The 19,760-nt window shown below is 39.5% G+C and overlaps 1 protein-coding gene across 2 annotated transcripts in view; it reads right to left on the bottom strand.

Moving 5' to 3' along the window:
• Nucleotides 1-715: 715 nt before the first annotated feature.
• NET1 (neuroepithelial cell transforming 1) overlaps nt 716-19,760 on the bottom strand; it is a 35,867-nt gene continuing 16,822 nt past the window's right edge. Inside the window, exons 1-10 of one of the 2 annotated variants that reach the window (XM_025264112.3) lie at nt 12,281-12,491; nt 7,338-7,445; nt 6,751-6,918; nt 6,313-6,375; nt 5,897-5,993; nt 5,477-5,553; nt 4,640-4,897; nt 4,057-4,227; nt 2,892-3,078; nt 716-2,549 (exon numbers count right to left, since the gene is read on the bottom strand). In XM_025264112.3, the coding sequence (XP_025119897.1) occupies nt 2,161-2,549; nt 2,892-3,078; nt 4,057-4,227; nt 4,640-4,897; nt 5,477-5,553; nt 5,897-5,993; nt 6,313-6,375; nt 6,751-6,918; nt 7,338-7,445; nt 12,281-12,373 (1,611 nt within the window). In that variant the 5' untranslated portion in view covers nt 12,374-12,491 and the 3' untranslated portion in view covers nt 716-2,160. Of the gene's footprint in view, nt 2,550-2,891; nt 3,079-4,056; nt 4,228-4,639; nt 4,898-5,476; nt 5,554-5,896; nt 5,994-6,312; nt 6,376-6,750; nt 6,919-7,337; nt 7,446-12,280; nt 12,492-19,760 lie in introns of those variants that run through there. The other variant, XM_025264111.3, reaches the window with a different exon arrangement.

The following is a 19,760-nucleotide window of genomic DNA, read 5'->3' as shown; positions in this document are numbered from 1 at the left end:
GGGGGAGGGGAGCTGGGGGTGAGGCCCGGTTATCTTCATTTTTTTTCAAAGTACCCCTCATGACTCATGCCCAAACAGGCTTGAGAACTACTGGAATAATCAGAGATTTTCAAATACAGATGCAATTTCTGAAGGGTGTTCATTCTACACAATTACTCAGTTTCTGGGTCTTATTTCTTCCCTAGAGTGATCCCAGGAAAGCTATATAGTTTCCAATAAAACATCTTCTGATTAAGAACATAGGAACTATCATTGTTTCTACAACTTAGGAAGCTTATCAAGGTAACTCTGGAAGAAACTGTATTTTACAACATTTCTAGGAACGATTAGAAATCTTGCCAATTTCCGATCACAACCACTGGTGTAATCTACACTATTAGGTTTGAATTTGCAGAGGCAGAAACCTGAGTTACCTAAATTAAAATCTGAAATTAGATTAATGAAGGACCTTTGTTAATAGCTTGACTACTGTATCCAGAAAGTGGCCAGGTGTTCAGCTGTCTTCAATTCAACTGCTGTTTCTGATTAGAGTGTGTTCTAATTGTTTAATAAGATTCAAAAAACTTGACCTAATCTTTCTCTTTTTGATGCATTTTGAAGGCATATTTGTGACCTTCTAAAACCTCTGTGAAGCTTGTCATCACCTCCTTGGCTGTAGCAGCATGTTCTGGCAGAGGTCCAGCAAACATCCACCAGTCAGGAAACCTTTAGGTGATTATGGGTGTGACTTTTTTTTTTAATTGTATAATTCATTTATACAGAGAAATCATTTGGAATTAATTATTTACAGTCTTTTTCAGTTTTCATTTCCACTGGCCGGATACAGTTCACATAACAGTCCACGTTTACTGGAACAGTCACCATGACAAATCTTCCACGACATGGGTTTTCAGTCCTCCCCCATCCAAGACAATTACATTTGAACAGAAACATTTCAGAGTAAAACACTCACCGGTCTCTTTTCCCCTCTTACGAATAAATCTGCCAGAATGGATCTAGATCTAATATGGTCAAATTTTCAACACATTTCCTTTTCTTTTCAAACCCCTTATTTGCAAGTACTGTAAATCAAGGCAAACACCATTCACATCCCCCAAGCCTTCTACGACTTACTACATACTCTCGACTTCAGCTTTTACTATCTCTTCTCAGAAATGTCTGACACAATCAGACATTTTTACTTTAAGACAAAACTACACTCTTTTTCCCTCTGTTTTTTTAAAAAAATACTTATTACCAGTCAATTGCCTTCCCTCTTGCTTTTCAGAGAATATTAACTTTCCATGAAATCCTTAAGATGGTTTCCTTTCAGTAGTTCAGAACACACTGAGTCATTTCATGTGTGTCCACCACTCTGAAACACTACACTTTAAAAATCGCAATTTTCTTAATTGGCTCAAAAACAGTATGGCTTGATTTCACTTGGTAAAGTTAATATGATTTAAAAACATACACACACACACATTTTTAATCAAAGGAGAAAAATACTTTAAAGACGTGCCAATTTGAAAAGGGATCAAAGTAAAAAAAAGGAAATACTAAAAACTACTTTACAATAAAAAAAATTAAATAATCGGCAGGTTAAATCAATGAAAAATGAGGAATGTAGAGTGAAAAACAAACTAATAAAAAGCATTCCAGTTGGCAAAATGGAAAACCGATTAAGTTTGGTTTGTTTTCCAAGAACTTATGTTTCAATGTAAATTTTGAAATATTACAAATATTCCAAGTAGATTTAGATGCCAATGTTACAATTTCAAATTTTGCATGCAAAGTTCATCAAAGAAACACTGGTAAAATCCTGGTATTTGTAAAATTTTAAGTTTTGGCAAATATTGTAAATATCACAATTGGTATTAAAAAGTCATGATGAATGCAGAATGAAAATACCTGTTAAGTATTTCATTTGATTAAAAATACCAGGTTTGCATGTTCTAAATGATCTGAGAAGAAAAAACAAACAAACTGCAGTTTAACAGTAATCTGTATATGTATCTTTAGCTGCCATTAAAAAAAATAAAAGAACAACAACCAAAACCAACCAACCACACAGAAGACATGAGACAGGTACTGAGTAATGCTGCCTTGCTCACAGGACAGAAAGAAAAACTGTACAACGTCATAAATAAAGTCTCTCCTAGCTGTTGCCCAGAGCTTCCTTTATACCAGGGTCTCCTTCCGCTTGCCACCGACCTGGGCTCTGTCCCTGGCTTTGCGGAGGCTGGTGTGGGCTCGGGGTGCTTTCATGCCCGTCGTGTGGTCTGCTGTGTGCACCGGGGCGCCACACTCAGCAGCGTCTCCATCAGCTTTGCCCTGAGTCATGCTAGAGGCCATGGATGCCCGTCTCTGGGCCCTGGCGTTGCTGGTGGTGGTGGGGTTCTCCCTGCATTCCTGGTGGAGCTCCGAGGGGCCGGTGGCCTGCTGGAAAGGGGCGATGGCGCTGCGGATGCAGCTGAACCACTGCTGCTTGTGGAACACGTCGTTGGCTTGGAGAGTGTGGGACTGGCCCAGACAGGGGTCTTGGAAGCGAACTCGGAAGATGTTTTTAGCTAGAAAAATAAACATTGACAAAAGGAAATAGACTTAGAAAGCTATTCCTAGATGTGGTCAGACTACATGAGTATGGGTGCTGGTCTCCCCACAGCAGACATCTAGGAGGCAGTGCCCTATGTATCATGTATGTATGAGGCAGTGCCCATGTATATCAGGTACACATGCGGGAGTCAGAGCACCACAGCACCTGACGACTCAGCGAGTGGACCAGCTCGGGATGACATAACCCATTTCATGTTTAGTGTGTTGTCTGGGGACAGATTCTTAATTATTAAAGCTGAAATCATTTAGGTTCTGAGCTTATGATCATTGAAACCATTTTAAAGTGTGACTGGTACCTTTATCTGAGTTGCCAAAAGCCCCTCGGAAGGACCCTCCCATCCTCACGTCTCCATCCTGCAGGTCTTCCAAGACCAGCTCCTGGACGGGGATGGGCTGCCGGTAAACCTGGTAGGAGTGACGCTCGTTTCGAGTAACAGGCCGAGTCAACACCAAGATGTCTTGAAACAGGAAAATGTGCAGTTTCTGGAGAAGCAAGAAACAAATACTTCTTAAATATAGAACTTTGTGACTTTAAGTGAGTGAAATCCATTGTTAAAAAAATGTGACTGGATCTTAATTTTATCAAATTCATTTACTAAGATCTCCTTACAAATGACTTCATAAAGATGGCGCTTTAAAAGCAATGCACATTCTCCTTGGAAAGCTTTTCTCACTGTAGACTATATACAACTTTTCTGTCCATGTGTAACATTAGATCAGCAGCAGCCGAGCAAACGCCACGCACCACAAAGACCTGTCGGTGGCGATGTGACTGGAAATGCCAGGACTGTACACTACAGTCTTCTAACAGGGCAAGAACTTAAAAATGTAAGCTGGTAAAAATGTTAATGGTTCTGTTTTGTCTAAACAGAGACAAACCTAAGCTTTTATAGAACAATGAAGCCTTATAAGAGAAATCAGAGATGTAAGATTTAACTCTTTCCAAACAGAACCTCAACTTATGAATTGGGCTTCTGAAAAGCACATGATGAAATAAAAAAACCATTCCACGTGTATACTTAGTTTCAGCAGGTACCTTTGTAACTAAGATTGAAAAAAGAAGTCTGCTCTCATTCTATCTGCTGTCAAAGTTTGTTTCATAGTGCTAAAAACTTCCACTACTATAAACTCTTCAAAAAATTATTCTGAAGGATATGCTTTTTTATTAAGCATCATAAAACTAGCAATTTATTTAGAAACGAACCCCTAGCCAAACAAGTTGACTTATGCTTCAAAACTAAAAAATAAATTATTACTGATTCTCCACCAAGACATTTAAGTCACTCTGTAATGACAGAAACCAACTATTTGCTTTATCAAAGCTGATAACATAAAATCCAGTTACTTTCAGTATGTGATGAGTTTATTTTATAAACCTGCTTCATAATTCATGTGGAAAAAACTAAACAATGGGAAGAGGGCAGGAACTGCTCACTTCACATAAGTGTTAAATGCACTTACATGTCCGTTTTTATTTTTCAGTTCCCCATGGCAGAGCAACACTTTGCTTGCTTCAATTCTAGGGTCCTTCTGCTTTTCCTCCAGATACTCCAGCTTGTCAATGTAATATTGGCATTCTGATTCACCTTTCTTCACGTTGATATCAGAGAGAACTCCTTGTATTATTAGTATCTAAAAAATGATATATATACAAAAAAATCAATGGTGCGTTTTCAGCATATTAATTTATCCCTGTTTTCCTACAGGATTAAAATGATAAAATTTTACAACTTGAAGGGACCCCAGGAATCAGATAATTCAGTCAGTCCCTTCATTTTACAGTGTCAGCCACACTGGTGATTTGCCTTAAGTCACACAGCTAGCTAATGAAAGATGTCAGATTAGAACCCAGTCTTCCGACTAAAACATAGATAAAACATCTGTTACACCTCTTTACTAGTGCATAGTGTGCTAACACACAAGAACTGAAAGTTCATGTACTCATTCAGCATACAGAAGCTGTGAGGGGATCACTGTGTATCTTTCTCAGGCAAGTTAACATGCAAACTGGCAAAGCATAGGAACCACTTCTTGGGTTACTTACAGCCTTCTCCAGGAGCTGAACATCCGGGTGATCTTTGGGAGTATGTCTAAGAATCTCTTTCAACAGTAAAGGGTATTTGACAAGGCGGCTTCGAGGAATATCGAGGAAGCTCCAGAGATCCAGTTTTCGGCTGAAGGGAGACTCCAGACACCGCTGGAGGAAGTCCTGGACTCTTGGGTCCTGTTTCTTCTGATCCAGAAGAGCCTTGGCTGCCAGCTGGTTACTGCAGTAGCCTTTGTAGGCATTCAAGCCCGGCAACTAAAAAGCAGTAAGAGAAATCAAAGAATAGTCCATTAGTGAGACTGCAACATGTCTAAGTTTCTAAGACATGAAAGTGAAAGTGAAGTCGCTCAGTCGCGTCCGACTCTTTGCAACCCCGTGGACTGTAGCATACCAGGCTCCTTTGTCCATGAAACTTAAGAGCTATTCGTGAAAGTTTTTAACAAGCTGTGAAGATTCTCCTGCAGGTGATAATGGGTGACTGTTCTCTCACTTGACTGTACGTGCAAAGGCTGTCTTTCATCACCGAACCTCAGCCATTCCTCCTAGAACAGGGCCTGGCATCGGCAGGCACTCAGATGTTAACTCAGAGAGTAAGACAGGTAATTAACAGATGTAATGTGGGAATTCTGTCCAAGGAGGAACATATACTTAAAACAAATGAAACAGTGTCATTCATGATATGTTTTTCTTAAACAGTGACTGTAACGTCTATGTACATTTGTTCAGTTTTAGTGCCCCATTTATCTGATTTTAGAATCCACTAACTGGATCAAATCAGTGTGATCCTGATCACAAGTGACAAGCCTGCCCTGTCTGCATAAACCTGCTACATACCCAGTTCACGAGAATCTGGCCAACGTGCTCCACTGTCCCGCCAGGCTTGGTGGCTTCTCCTATTCTCTCCAACAAATCTGAAGTGTAAGAAAGCAGAAATTCCAAGAACAAGTTTATTTAAAAATAATTCAGGGAGGAGCAAGACAGTGGTAGGGGGTTAAGAGGTGCAAACTACTATGTATGATATAAATAAGCTACAAAGACATACTGCACAGCACAGGGAATGTAGCCGTAACTTTAAATGGAGTATGATATTTAAAAATAGTAATCACTATGTTGTACACCTGAAACTAATTTTGTAAATCAAACTCTATGTCAATAAAAATTTCAAAAATATCCTGAACTAAATTAGAAGTTTAGATTTAAAATTACTTGTTGTTGCTGTTCAGAATCTTATGAAAATTAGGGAGCAGATCTTACCTTCATGCAGAGGTATGTAAGCATCCAAATCACCAAATATATGTGTGAGCTCCTCTTCTGACATAATAGACAGCTTTAACATGGGGTCGTGGTAGGCCTGTTGGAGGAGAGAAGTACATCACACACAGATCAAGCAAATAAAACACGAAGAGAGGTCTGCATGTGAATCAAGCCTGACCATGTAAAAACCAGCATGACTACTATTTTATACATAACAGAAATTAAAGTACATGTTAATCTTGAAAAACTCTTCCTGATATTCACATTTGAAGAAATGTGTCTGATAAACCTCATCTAAAATTAGTATACACCAATAGATACTCTCTACTTTTCAATTTCTAAAGGTAACACCCTTTAGAATTTGTGGAATATAAGTCTTAAAACCTATGGCACAGGAGAGAAAGTTCTTTACTGACCTTTCTTGCAAGTTTTAGGTCCTCAATTAAGTCCTGTTCCCCTCGGGACATTTCATAGATTGCCTAAAAAAATCCAGCAAACATCACAGGTCACTCCTTCCTTTCAGAAAGGAAAATTACATGCAATGGATAGTTACCATTATTTAACTGATGTTTGAACAGCGCTTTTCAAAGTGACTCAGTCTGAACACTATAATTCAGAATGGAACCTCTAATAAGAGGATGCCATACGTTTCATATTCTACCCCATCAGGGTGTTAAACCAAATGACCACCACCCTCTGCAAGTGCTGAAAACGGCTACTCAAATGCAAAAATGCAAGTCTATCTTGCCGGAGGTGTTAGTTTGCTATTCTTCCGACAAAACACATGTTTAAGAATCAGAGTCTATGTTTCATCTTATGCTAGAGCACATAAAGTCTTGCTGTGGGGTGCACACCTCTTGACGTCTGATCTCCCTGGAGGTTAGAGACTGCTTCATGCTACCATCTAACGTCTCCGACCACAGGGCGCTGCTTCTCCTCTTGGCAGGCACTGGGACTGTCGACCTGCTGGAAAACTTTTGGGCTGAAGCTGGGGATCTGCTGTCACCACGAAGGGTAAATGACTTAAAAGAAAAGAAAGAAAAGTGAATAAGAAAAAGCTTTGGAGGATACAGAAACTATTTATTTTTTCCTCAAAAAAAAAAAAAAAAAAAAAAAAGGACAAATTAAAAGGTTGTGGCAGTTTCTTTATGCATAAAAGTCATTTATGCCAGCTTCAATCTGACAGTATTATAAAATATTTGTCAGTCAAAATTACTTTCTGGGAATAAAAACTATCGAAGTTCTTGCTTTGCTCTAAGATGTAAACTAATATAATGAGGTTATATAAATATTGTTTTGACAATAATATTCCTTAACAGCATATTCCAAAAGAGGAAAATTATATTTAAGTATAACAGTACAAACTTGTCTGTACAGCTCAAAGAAAATGCACATTTTAGGCTTCTATAAAACATTGCCTCACTGCATTACTTGCTCCTACCTGTATTGTTTGACCAAAGCGCCTGACGGCTCCATTTCTTACAGGAGAGATTAGATTTGCCAAGGATGTGACCCGAGCTAGAGGTCGCACTCTTTTATTGCTTGGCTCCTGTGAAAACAAGAACAAGTTATACTAAACATGTGTTTAGGTATAACTATTTCACCAAGTTTGTACAAAATGTTAAGCTCTCTCAAAAGTCAGATATTTGTACAGTATATACAAGAAACATGGAACTCTGAAAGTAAATGTTGTTTCTCATTGTTAAAACATAAAGAACACTAATGAGTAATGGAAAATTAAAAAATAAATGGTACAAGAAAGGTCAAATATCTGAACATCACTGAGAACATAACATACTATCATTAAACAAAACAAAACAAAAAATCCAAAATTAAAACAAAAGAATGATACTTAAAATCCTACAGAAACTTTTAGTTTAATATTAACTTTTGAAAAATACCTTCATATTATGAAAAATCAAGCATACACAAAAGGGGAGAATTGCATAATGGATCTTGGTCTAACAACAGGTTTCATCTGTGCCCATACTGAAATATTTTACAGCAAATGCCAGACCTTCTATCATTTCACTCTTAAAATACTTCACTTAACGAACAGCCTTTAAATGAAGGTATCTGACATTGGGATGAGTCAGCTCCAAGGCAGCCAGGTCCCTGTGGTGGGAGGTGTTCAAGCATAGGTAGAACAGTGGTTAAGAGGAGGCTGAGCCTCTGGACTCAGACTGACTGGGCCCAAATCCTGGTTCTGACACTTGACAGGAAACATCCTGGGTCCCAATGTTCTCATCTGTAAAATGGAGTTAACATGAGAACGTCTCTTATAAAGGTGATATGAAGATTAAATAAGATGTTTAAAGGGTTTAGAATAGTTCTCGAAACATACTGAGTTTTATCTATTACTGACATCCTTTCTCAGGAATATTTCCACTTACTATGTAAATACTGATATTTATAAATAATTAGATCCTCTCACACATTTAATTATCAAGGAAAAATATATACAGATTGAGAAGATGTAATTATTTTACATATATTGTTTTTATAACAATAATAGTATAGCAAACACATCATTTACCAAAGATTCCAAAACCTTACAAACTGCATTTCTTTAACTTTACAGCTAGGAGAGTGGAGGCACTCCACCAGGTGACTCACACAGCTGCCTAGGTAATGAAGGTTAGATCATAAAACAGTCCTACCCTTTATAATGTCCATGGTGCATAATTATTTGTTTGTAATTTTTGGTGCCTTTGGCAATTTGTGGCATGCTTGACAAAATTTTAATGAGGCTACAGAAGGGTACATGATGAAAAATTACACAAAACTCACAACTTAAAAATGACAGATGAAATTTTTTTCTAAAAAAACTTTGATATGACCCAAGTCATGATAAAGAGGAAAGTGAATAAAAATAATCCCGAGAATAATTTGAGAGTAAAGTGGCAGAAAGGGTTAAAATCCTTCGGAAAGAACTTAAAAGATGGAATATCCAAACAAGCAATGAGACTTTTCAGGCTCTGAAGGTGTGGACATAGCCGTGGCCAGGAGGCTCTGCAGACAGACCACAGTCCAGGCCCCTGGGTCAGTCCTGAAGAGGTAGTGCGGCAGGCCAGCCCCCACCCCCACCCCAAGAAACTGACTCCGAAGTAAAACCGTGAGTATAAAGCCACAAGTGTGTGAATGTTAAATGAACTGAAAAAGAAACCTCCCGAGATATCTACTAAAACAACGCACTGTGTGGCTGAGGACATGTGTGAATGCCTTTACCAGACCCATCTGTGCAAGACTGAAGGGACACATGCGCGGGCAGAAGGCAGGCAGAAGGCATTCCTTTCTATTTAGTAAAGGCAGGACAAAGACGCTTCTGTGTGAACGGAGATAGAATTACCTCACAAAGTAAGATATGCCAGTGCCAAGGAGAAACAGAACAGTTGTCAGAAAGATCTGCCCACCGATTGGAAGGAGAGGTTAATTCCTCATCCTTGTTTAGAGCATAACCAATTTACTTCCTGGTAAATCATAAAGTATTTAATTTCAATTGAGAAGTCTTTGGAAAGGTGTTCTTCCCAGTGAATTTGAAAGGAAAAGTTAAGTTTAGCTGGAAGGAAAGGAATTTCTGATATCTATTTTAATACATAAAATAAAAAATTCTTATCTTTGGATCAGTCAGTACAACTACTAATTTCCTGGTAACGCAAAACTGTGATATTTAAAATGAAAACTACTGAATTTAGATAATTAAATGTAAAGATATCTAAAGCATCTTTCTGAAACTAAAACTGAAATGTGGATTCTCTCTCTGAGGGTGGTGGGGTATTATGCCAGGCAGTATATGTGTGGTATTAATATGTTCCCAGCCCTTGAGAAGCCCACCCATAATCTCCACAAAGGAGATGCCAGTCTCAGGAGTTTATCTAATCTAAAAGGTCTGGGAGGAGCGTCTGGCTAGCTCTGTCACAGAGCAAGATACTCTTGAGTCTGTACCAAAGTAGTGCTGAATCAGTACACGGAGGAGGGCCTGGGGTGAGAGGACATTTTCGTACTTTCCACACTGGCTTTTGGGATCTGAAAGTAATTTTCATGCCTCACTAAACGTTCACATGTGAAGAATGCTTGTAAGATACAACACAAACTTTTAGCATATATATTTATTATAAAACTACAGAGAATTTTAATGAATAATTCAAAAAGTATGATTGAAAGGCAAAGATTTAATACTGAATATGGCTCACTAATCTCAGGATAAACACATTTGAAAAAAATGAGAGACAACTGTTGTGGAAAAGTGTTATAGACCAGGTCACCTATAAGGTAGGGACAACAAATTGTCTGTTATGGGTTAGAATTTGGTCTGTGTGAGCTACAACCAAGAGCACTGTTTCTTTAGAGGTTGAGATGCGCCATCTAACCTACTCTGATTTCTTGTGGGGAATGCTGTGGAATCCACCCATGTCTGTCCCTCTGCAAGTGAAGGAACAGAGGGTAGGAGTCTACCTGTCTTACCAGTACCCAAATAAGGCTTTCTTCCTGGTTTTATTGTCGTGTTATTTTTGTTTTGAAGTGTTGTTAGCAACATTATGGTACATATAAGAAGCTTAAAGAATGCATACAGATACTGAGACTGTACACCCTCCTTCAAAGAGGATCTGAAAACCCAGGGGAACAATAAAGAACATAAACAAGTTTCACATGTTCAAGGAACTTTCTACTGTCGGCAACCTTTCACTAGGGCTAAAGTTCATTTGGAAAAAACCCAACACCCTCTAATATAAACTTATGTTGTTTATTTAGGTTAGCTTTTAACCAGACTATCTAGGTTCGCCAGGCAATCACATGTATTGTTATAGGGAATTTACTTGAGACCTAGAATTTAATCAATTTATTTATTTCACTAACCCAGTTGTACTTAGATTTTATGCCTTAAAATATTTTCTGGATAGCTACAAACAGAAAATTCTTAAAAACAATTTAAAGTCTTTTACTGGGATGTACCTTGTGCATAAAAGCAACAACATGGAAAAGTTCTAAGGTGAACTCTGTTTTTTGTAAAAAGGTTTTTTTTCTCCTCAGGATGTCACATAGAGGATATTTTTTTTTGGGGGGGTCGTCTTTTCTAGAGTCAACCAAATCAAGACACAAAAAACCAAGTATGTGTCTAGGTTTACTCATTCGGGTTACTGGATAAATAATTTTCTCTTCTATCTGGCAAAAGCTTTAACAAGAATGAAAAGAAAAGTTATTTATAAAAAGATAAAAATGAGTTATGATCACATAGGATTTCTTCCCTTTCCTCTTAGTACTAAATAGTCAAATATAGTTATTTATTTATGGCTGTGCTGTTAAAAGCCTGATGACATTCTTGGTGTTTTTAATCTTTGGAATAAAGGTATGCTGTAACACGGTCAGTGTCTGATACCAAACAAGACTAGTTCCGCTTTAGTATTTACATGATGACCACTTTCGTGAAAACTGAAACACATAAGCCAAAACCAAACAGAAAAACGAAAACCAAAGCCAAATCATGTCTTTTAAAGATGGCAGTTATTTTAACTACCAAAGGTGTGTGTGTGAGACACACTGCGCATATTTAAAATGTATAATTACATGTTTTGATATACATACATGGCCACAAAACCATCACCTCAAAGCAGCGGCATATAGTTAACTGAATACAGGAATGATATTTCTAGTCCATCAGCAATGATAAAGTATATACCATAAAGTATATCTATTGCCGTGTGCTATATATATATAGAATGAGCACATAGCATTAACTATTAAAATTAGATAAGAGGCATAAAAGTCACTTATTTTGATAAATGTTCACAAAGACCTTAAAAAAGTACAATAACTAGGTAATTAAGGCAAGGACGGCAGAAGTACCTAAATAATGGTTCACTGGCTTAAATAATTTAACATATTTTTCTTTCTGAAGGACAAAGCCACACACAACGAACTTATTAAATGTGGAAAGAAAATTAAAAATGAACGCTGGCATTTTGTTCACTAGCATTAACTTCTAAGTAAGGGATTCCTACTTTCTGCTTACTCCACAACCCAATTCCTAAGACTGACTAGATAACAGAAATAAATGCAAGACAAAAAAACCCCCCAAAACAAAACCTAACCAAACAAAAAACTGTATTAAACATCAGAAATGTGACCAATTCAACCAAACCTAAGTATATACATTTAAAATCTTTTTCTCTTGTATAAAAGTTTGTGTACACTTAAGTAACGCTATGCATAAACACATTTCAAACTTGCATGTGAATCAAGGCCAATTTTTTTTTTTTCCAAGGCCACTTTAATGCTCAGTAAGAGCAAAAGTTCAGTTTAACGTCATTCTGTTAATACGCTGTTCAAGAGGCTAAGTTTCGTGGCGTTAGAAACCTTCCCTGGGCTGTTCTCGTCCAGTCTTACCTCCTGCTCTCGGAAGGACTGGTTGTTCACGTCGAGGACTCGTATGGTCCTTTTAATGGGCAGGAGACCTCCGACCTCATCGTGCGCCACCATGCTTCCCAAATGCCCCCGCGTCCCCAGCCCGAATTCCCGGGCTCCTCCCGGCTGGGTGCTCAGCCAGCCAGCGAAGCCATCAGCTAGTCTCCGCGCGGCCGCAGCTTCTGCGGGCGCCCGCCTGGCTCGCAGCCTCCAGGCTCTGGGGGCGGGGCCCCGGGGACACGTGACCGCCTTAACTGACAGCCGGGCGCACCTAGGCCTCTCCGCTTTCCCTGCCAGAGAAAAGCTATCAGGGGTTTTGGAATTTCTACAGTGAGGCCAGAGGGCAAAAGGAAACTGGGTTAATGTAAGGCTCTTCCTGATTTAAAAAGCATTCCCAGAGACAAAGGAACTGCTTATTCAGGTTACCTTTTTCGTACTTAGCTGCAGACACGGATACTTTTTCTATAAAACCCTGTTACTAAAAAATAAATTATGGACTACTTGACAACGTTCAGTTCACTTCAGTTCAGTCCCTCAGACTCTTTGCGACCCCATGAACTGCAGGACGCCAGGTTTCCCTGTCAACTCCCGGACAACTTTAAGAAAATCGTAATTCAGAGTTAAATAATGTAGATACTGAAGACAAGAGTAATTGTCCAGGGACCTCGCTTTTATTTTACATAAGTGCAATTTCTAGTCCAAAACCTTACCTCTATGAAGCAACCCTACTTCTGTTGGTTTGGCAGGCCTACAACCAAGCAGGTTTTCTTCTTTTTTGGCAGGCCTACAACCGAGCAGGTTTTCTTCGTAGACAATAAGTACTGTATTCCATTTTGAAAAGTAGAATTTTCTCTTAATTATATGGTAATTAAGCCTGCCAGGAGAAGGCAATGGCACCCTACTCCAGTACTCTTGCCTGGAAAATCCCATGGATGGAGGAGCCTGGTGGGCTGCAGTCCATGGGGTCGCTAAGAGTCAGACATGACTGAGCAACTTCACTTTCACTTTTCACTTTCATGCACTGGAGAAGGAGATGGCAACCCACTCCAGTGTTCTTGCCTGGAGAATCCCAGGGACGGGGAAGCCTGGTGGGCTGCTGTCTATGGAGTCGCACAGAGTCGGACATGACTGAAGCGACTTAGCAGCAGTAGCAGCAGCATGAGCCTGCCAATGCAGGAGACCCAAGACATGGGTTTGATCCCTGGGTCGGGAAGATCCCCTGAAGAAGGGCATTGCAACCCACGCCAGTATTCTTGCCTGGAGAATCCCATGGACAGAAGAGCCTAGAGGGCTACGGTCCATGGGGTCGCAGGAGTTGGACATGACTGAGCAACTAAGCACACATGCACTATGAATGACAGGATGCTGGTAATTTATGAAAACAATTCTTAGGATTTATTCAGTTCAGTTCAGTAGCTCAGTCATGTCCAACTCTTTGTGACGCCAGGGACTGAAGCACACCAGGCTTCCCTGTCCATCACCAACTCCTCCTGGAGCTTGCTCAAACTCATGTCCATTGAGTTGGTGATGCCATCCAACCATCTAATTCTCTGTCATCCCCTGCTCCTCCTGCCTTCAGTTGATTAGGATCAGAGAAATCTGAGGCATCTCTGTAAAGGCACTATTCTAGATGATGCAGGTGATCGAAAACAATAGGTTCCACATCCACTTCTGAAGTGCTAACAGATCATTGTGTAAAGCAAGGCCACACAGAGAGATAAGTGATGCAAGACAGCTTCTTACAAGTCCCAAAATAAGTTGTATGGCTAGTGAGGCATTCAGGAGAAGAGACCACTTCCAGAGTCTTCCCAGCTGAGAGGAGGATGGGAAAGACATTGGGGGCGGGGCTGTAAGACATTGTTTCAGGGCCTTGGAAGGTCATGTTGTGTTTTTCATAGGTCTGAGCAAGGGAAAAGTACAAGGCCTTCCCAAAGGAGCACAGGGAACAAACTCATAGCATGAGGTCACAGGCACAGATGAGCACATGGTTTTATTGAGCAGGTGAGAGAGATAAGAGGTGTGTTGTAAGGTGGGGTTTATGATGGTTTAAAACATGGCTGGAAACGTAACACAAAAATCATAGCCAGGTATCAGGAACTTTGCCTAAGGTGGGCCAGTGGGAAAAGCAAAGGACAGATGCGAGACAACATGTGCAAGACCTAGTTAGAGATTCCGACGACTGTAAAGTTAGGAGGTAACTGTTAATGCACATAAAGAAGAATCAGCTTTGAAAGGACATTCTGAGTTTCATTTTAGATATACTGAGTCTGAGGTGGTGGAAAAACATGCAAATAAAACTGAAGTTAGTAGTTGGAAATGTTGGACAAAGACTCATGAAGAGGTCAGAGAGTGGATTTAGACTGTGCAGTCAGAGACACAGGGATCAGAGTTGAAGCTCTGGGAGTGAATGAGATGCCTGGGGGAGAAAAGCTGGACAAAAAGAAAAGAGGCCCAAGGATCTAACTTTGGAGAAATGCCAAGGGAAAAAGAATTTTGCAAAAGGAACTGTCAAAAGGAAGGAAACAAAACAGGATGCCAAGGGAAGAAAAGGTGTTAATTATGGCAAAAAGGTTACGAAGGGTAAGAAAAGATTCATGTATTTACTGATTATAGGTCTAATGAAGACCTTAAGTGTGCTAGCTCAGCAGAATAAAGACAGAAGAGAAACCACAAAAGTTGAAGACTGAATCAAGCAGAACAACAGTGGGCATAGACTATAATGACAAATAATCTATAAAAAACAATATACTAAGATTTGCAGAACAGCGTTACTTCTTGCAGGGAGGAAGAATGCTGTCCTTCCATAAACACCAATGTGTTTTGCATTTAGGATCGTGTTAATAATCTGTCGGCTTTGAGACTTGGAAAGAGTAATGGCAACTGGCTATCATCAACTAATCTTTATTACCAAGTCACACCTGGGCAACATGTGCGACGCACGGGGCCTTAAGAGAGGCTGCTTGTAGTAGACAGTTCTCTGCTATACAGCATAAAAGTGGAAGCACCTTAGAGATCCTGGAATCTTGTCCCCTTATTTTACAGGTGAGAACACTGATCTGCTTAAGCCCTCGGAGCTCATAGGGTCCAGTAATCTGGTTCAATTAGTTTCATCCATTAAAAAATAGTTGCAAGGAAGGCTAATACCTTGTGGCTACTTAGTTTCATAGGGAATAAAGGACTTATGCAGAGAGGGATTGAGGAAAAAAGCTGCTAGCGTATTTTCCCAGTCTCTTACCTGACGTCTTTCTCAAGGCTCTGTTTTTCTATTTAGTTCTGATAGAGGTAAGGCCAAGGTAATTGGGGGGAAACGACTATCTCTCACTTCTCTCCTTCAGTAAGGATGTAAGGGATAAAGGTAGAAATAGCCACAAAAGCCAAGGAGGTATAGTGATAGTCCCAGTGGAAAAAAATCTCAGCTCATCAAACCTAAAATCTTAGATTCAGTTTGGATGTCCAGATTTGTGGTCTATATCCAATTAAGACAACTGTAGAGATTATCTATAAAAGCAACAGTGACCCTGGGATTCAGTTCAGTGAGCACTCTGAATGATGAGTCTGAGGGACTCTTGACTCTAACAATACTCTATTAAAATCCAATGGCTGAAAAAGGTCCCTTGTGACCGCTAACTCACCCTCCTAAGAAAACTTAAGAGGAAAATGGACAGTGGGGAAAAGAAAAGGGAAATGTGAGTCCTTATTCTGTGCTGGGAGCTTTATGCATATTATCTTGTTCACCAGACTTTATGAAGTATGTATTATTACCTTCATCTTATAGATGGAGGAAATCAGGCCTCAGAAGGTTTGAGAAACCTGTCCCAAGTTTCAGGGGTCATCAGTGGCTAGACAGGTTCGAATCTGGTCTGCTCAACTGCTGCTGCAGTGTCCCTTCCCCATGAGACAGTCTGTGTAGCACCTTCAGCTCAGTGCTCAGGCATGGCTGGTTGTCATTCTGTGAGTTAGGAGCAGAGCTGAGTTTAAAACCCAATCTTAGTCCCAGGCTAGTTTTAATAGGTAACTGCCAACAGTTTACAGGGAAGCAAACCATAGTAGAAAGATTATTTGTATTATAGGCAGGTAAATAAAAGATAATAATGAAATTATTATTAAGCAGTTCCAGCTGCTTAAGTTTTAGAAAAAAACCCTATTTCAATCAAGTTTACTTTAATGATGTTATTAACAGCAATTTGACTTGCAACAACTGGCATTAATTGGAACACAAATTGGTTAAGTGTCCTGTCTGTGTATAAAATCTAGAATTTATAAACATAAAAACAAAATTGCATTATCTAAAAATAGTAATGCAGCTTTGTTTAAAAAAAAAAAAATCAAGTGTTTGGTAAAATTACTGTTTTCCAAAAACCAAGTGTAATGATAGCCTATGTTCATCTGTTCGCATGGTGCCTTCAATGCTTACTTTCCTAAAATTTGAATACTGTGAAGAGAAAGATGTTTTCCTTCTCTATAGACAAAGGACTATTAGCCAATTTACCTTTTTTCTCCTTTTAATGTGAAATAAGAATTCTGGAATTTAGAAATAAATTAGAGCTGAAGAATAATCATTACTTTTTTTGGGTCTAGATACTATTTGTTCTTATTTACTTTTGTCTGGAACAATAACAAGCAATTGGAAATTAGGCTAGGAAACCCTTCTTAAAGGTAAAGAAGAAAACAAAATCTAAGCTCTCTGCTGCCCTCTACAAGGGATAATGTGAAATGCAACCGCCAACCTGCTTTTCTTCAACTTTGTAAGGATCTTATATTGAGGACAGTAAAATTTTTATCTTTAGCCCTTGTATAGCGCTCATGTTTTATATTGCTAAATTAAACATATTTTAAAGTTGTAGAAGTATATAAAGAGATTGCAAAGTTCACAAGATATATTTTAAGAACTTTTTATAAATATAAAAATCTATGTTCAACTTTAAAACAAGTTCAAGATTACAAAAACTACTGTACTTCACTAAAAATACTTGAGTTAAAAACAGAATTTCAAATCTTACTAAAAAAGGAAACACTGATTGAAATATTAACAAAGTGGTACTTCTGAGGAACAAGTGCTCCACAATATCTAGTAATGAGTTAAAAACAACACCAAAAAGGCGTTCACATTTGGGTGAGATGCGTATGAGAGAAGTCAGCAATGAAACTATATGTGGATCTGAAATTGTAAAACATTTGGATTAAAATTTGAGTAGTATGTCCAAGCTTTACTAAGAATTTATTTTGGGACAAGATCAGTTAATACTATGAGAAAGACTATAACCAGAATAGCTGACAGGCTAAGAAGCTTGGTATTATCAAATCCACAGTTCTCTTTGCAATGATAACCCAAGCATCAAACAGAATCAGATACTGCTGCTGTAAGTGATGACTTTTTATCTCAAGTGTACAGGATAACATTTCTTGCATCATTTAAGATGGCCTGTGCTTATGTATTAATATCATGATGTTGAGTGGGATTTCCCAAATTTTTCCCCTGAAAATCAGCTAAGGCCCAAACCCAAAGACCAACTGCACTGCTCTGAGCCAGTCCTGTGTTTTCAACTCATATCTCACTCCAGCTGCTCCTGCAGCAATGGCTCCGCCTCAGATAGCCCCTGGCCCCAGCTGCCCTGGCCCCAGCTGCGTCGCGTTCTCACCCTGGGCTTCTCAGAGGCGGAGAGAGGCATTTACACGTGGTTGCCTGGAAGTGTGAGGGATTAACATCCCTTGGGACACCCACTGACTAATGGAGCACAGAAGCTGGTGGGTAAAAGCTCCCCGGTGAGTCCCCGGAGAAGACAACTGTGTGGTGTATTTTATGTGGCTCTTTAGAAGGTCCCATAATTATACACTTGCAGTAGCTGCCTCCATGTTCCTTGGCGCCACACCTGGAACCCAACTACCTGTCCACTACCTCATGCCTCAGGCTTGGATTTCTGGAGGGACCACAGGCTGAGACACCGACACGGAGACTGGCCCTAGAGACCAGACACTCGGGATGGGAGTCTGAAACTGGTCACTCATGGATGAAGTGGTGACAAGGACCACAGGTATGGACTGGTACAGATGGAGCGGTGAAGCAATGGTATATGTAGCAGGGATGACATGGGGGCAACAAACTGTAAGGACTACTGAGTTGGCTGGCTTCTGTTAATTACTTTAAGAGACTGAAAAAGAAGATGGTAACCTTCATGTTCTCAGAAGTCATTGCAGAGGGAAGGGCAAAGTGGGAGCCCCTGAAATGTAACCCCCTACCCCTGGGCCAAGGTAAGAGACTGAAGCAATATTGCATACCGAGAGAAAACGCAGAGACAGCTATCAAATTTGGAGTAAGCAAGAGCGGTGATCTCTACTGGACCTCTGTTAAGCCTCCTGCAAGGAGGTGGTGGTTCTTTCTCTGAAGGTTCAGATTTGGGGATCTCATTTTCTTAAAAGTTAATAATGCATTGAAGGGTTACATTTTGAGTACTGGTATACTCAAACTGTATACCAATCTGCAGAGTATAATGCTATACTCTACAATTTTAGATTATACCTAATACTAAATTATATATTTTATTCTTTAATGACTATGACAGGCAAGTGGTACTTTAATACTATGAAATACTATAAAAAAGCATGAGGTAGCCCTATATATTGGAGAAGGCAATGGCACACCATTCCAGCACTCTTGCCTGGAAAATCCCATGGACGCAGGAGCTTGGTGGGCCGCAGTACATGGGGTCGCTAAGAGTCGGACACGACTGAGTGACTTCCTTCCACTTTTCACTTTCATGCATTGGAGAGGGAAATGGCAACCTACTCCAGCGTTCTTGCCTGGAGAATCCCAGGGATGGGGGAGCCTGGTGGGCTGCTGTCTCTGGGGTCGCACAGAGTGGGACACGACTGAAGCGACTTAGTAGTAGTAGTAGCCCTATATATATTTATAAGATATAAATTAAAAAAAAGCAAGCTATAGCATATGTACAGTAAACTCATATGTGTCACCATTATACACACTGTGCGAAAATAGGTAAATAAAAAGGGCCTAGAACACATAAAATAATAATTAGTTACTTCAGAGGATGGAGGTGAAAACTGGAGACTTGAAAAAGTTTTAATTTTGTACAAGGACAATGCATTTGTGTGTTATTTTCACAATGAAAAAACAGACAAAAGTATTTTAGATCACGCAGTTTAGACTCGACTGTCCCAGACCACTACTAACCTAGACTTGCTACATAAACAGAAGGATTATATTTCAGAAAATAATTTCAAGAATCCAGAATGTTGCTTCTGTTGTTTTTCATGGGAGATCAATAAATTCTTCAGCCTATCATTTATAGCCTTCAACTAAGTGGTCAATTAGCCCTCTGTACTTCATCTCTTAGTTCTTCTTCATATATTATTGGACTCTTTTCAAATCATTTGTTCATCATTATGTTAACATACTACTACTACTACTAAGTCGCTTCAGTCATGTCTGACTCTGTGCGACCCC

This window comes from Bubalus bubalis, chromosome 14 (genome assembly GCF_019923935.1).
Source record: "Bubalus bubalis isolate 160015118507 breed Murrah chromosome 14, NDDB_SH_1, whole genome shotgun sequence".
NCBI lineage: Eukaryota > Metazoa > Chordata > Mammalia > Artiodactyla > Bovidae > Bubalus > Bubalus bubalis.
The sequence above is the reverse complement of the archived record's forward strand: the minus strand, read 5'-3'. Positions and strand labels throughout refer to the sequence as shown.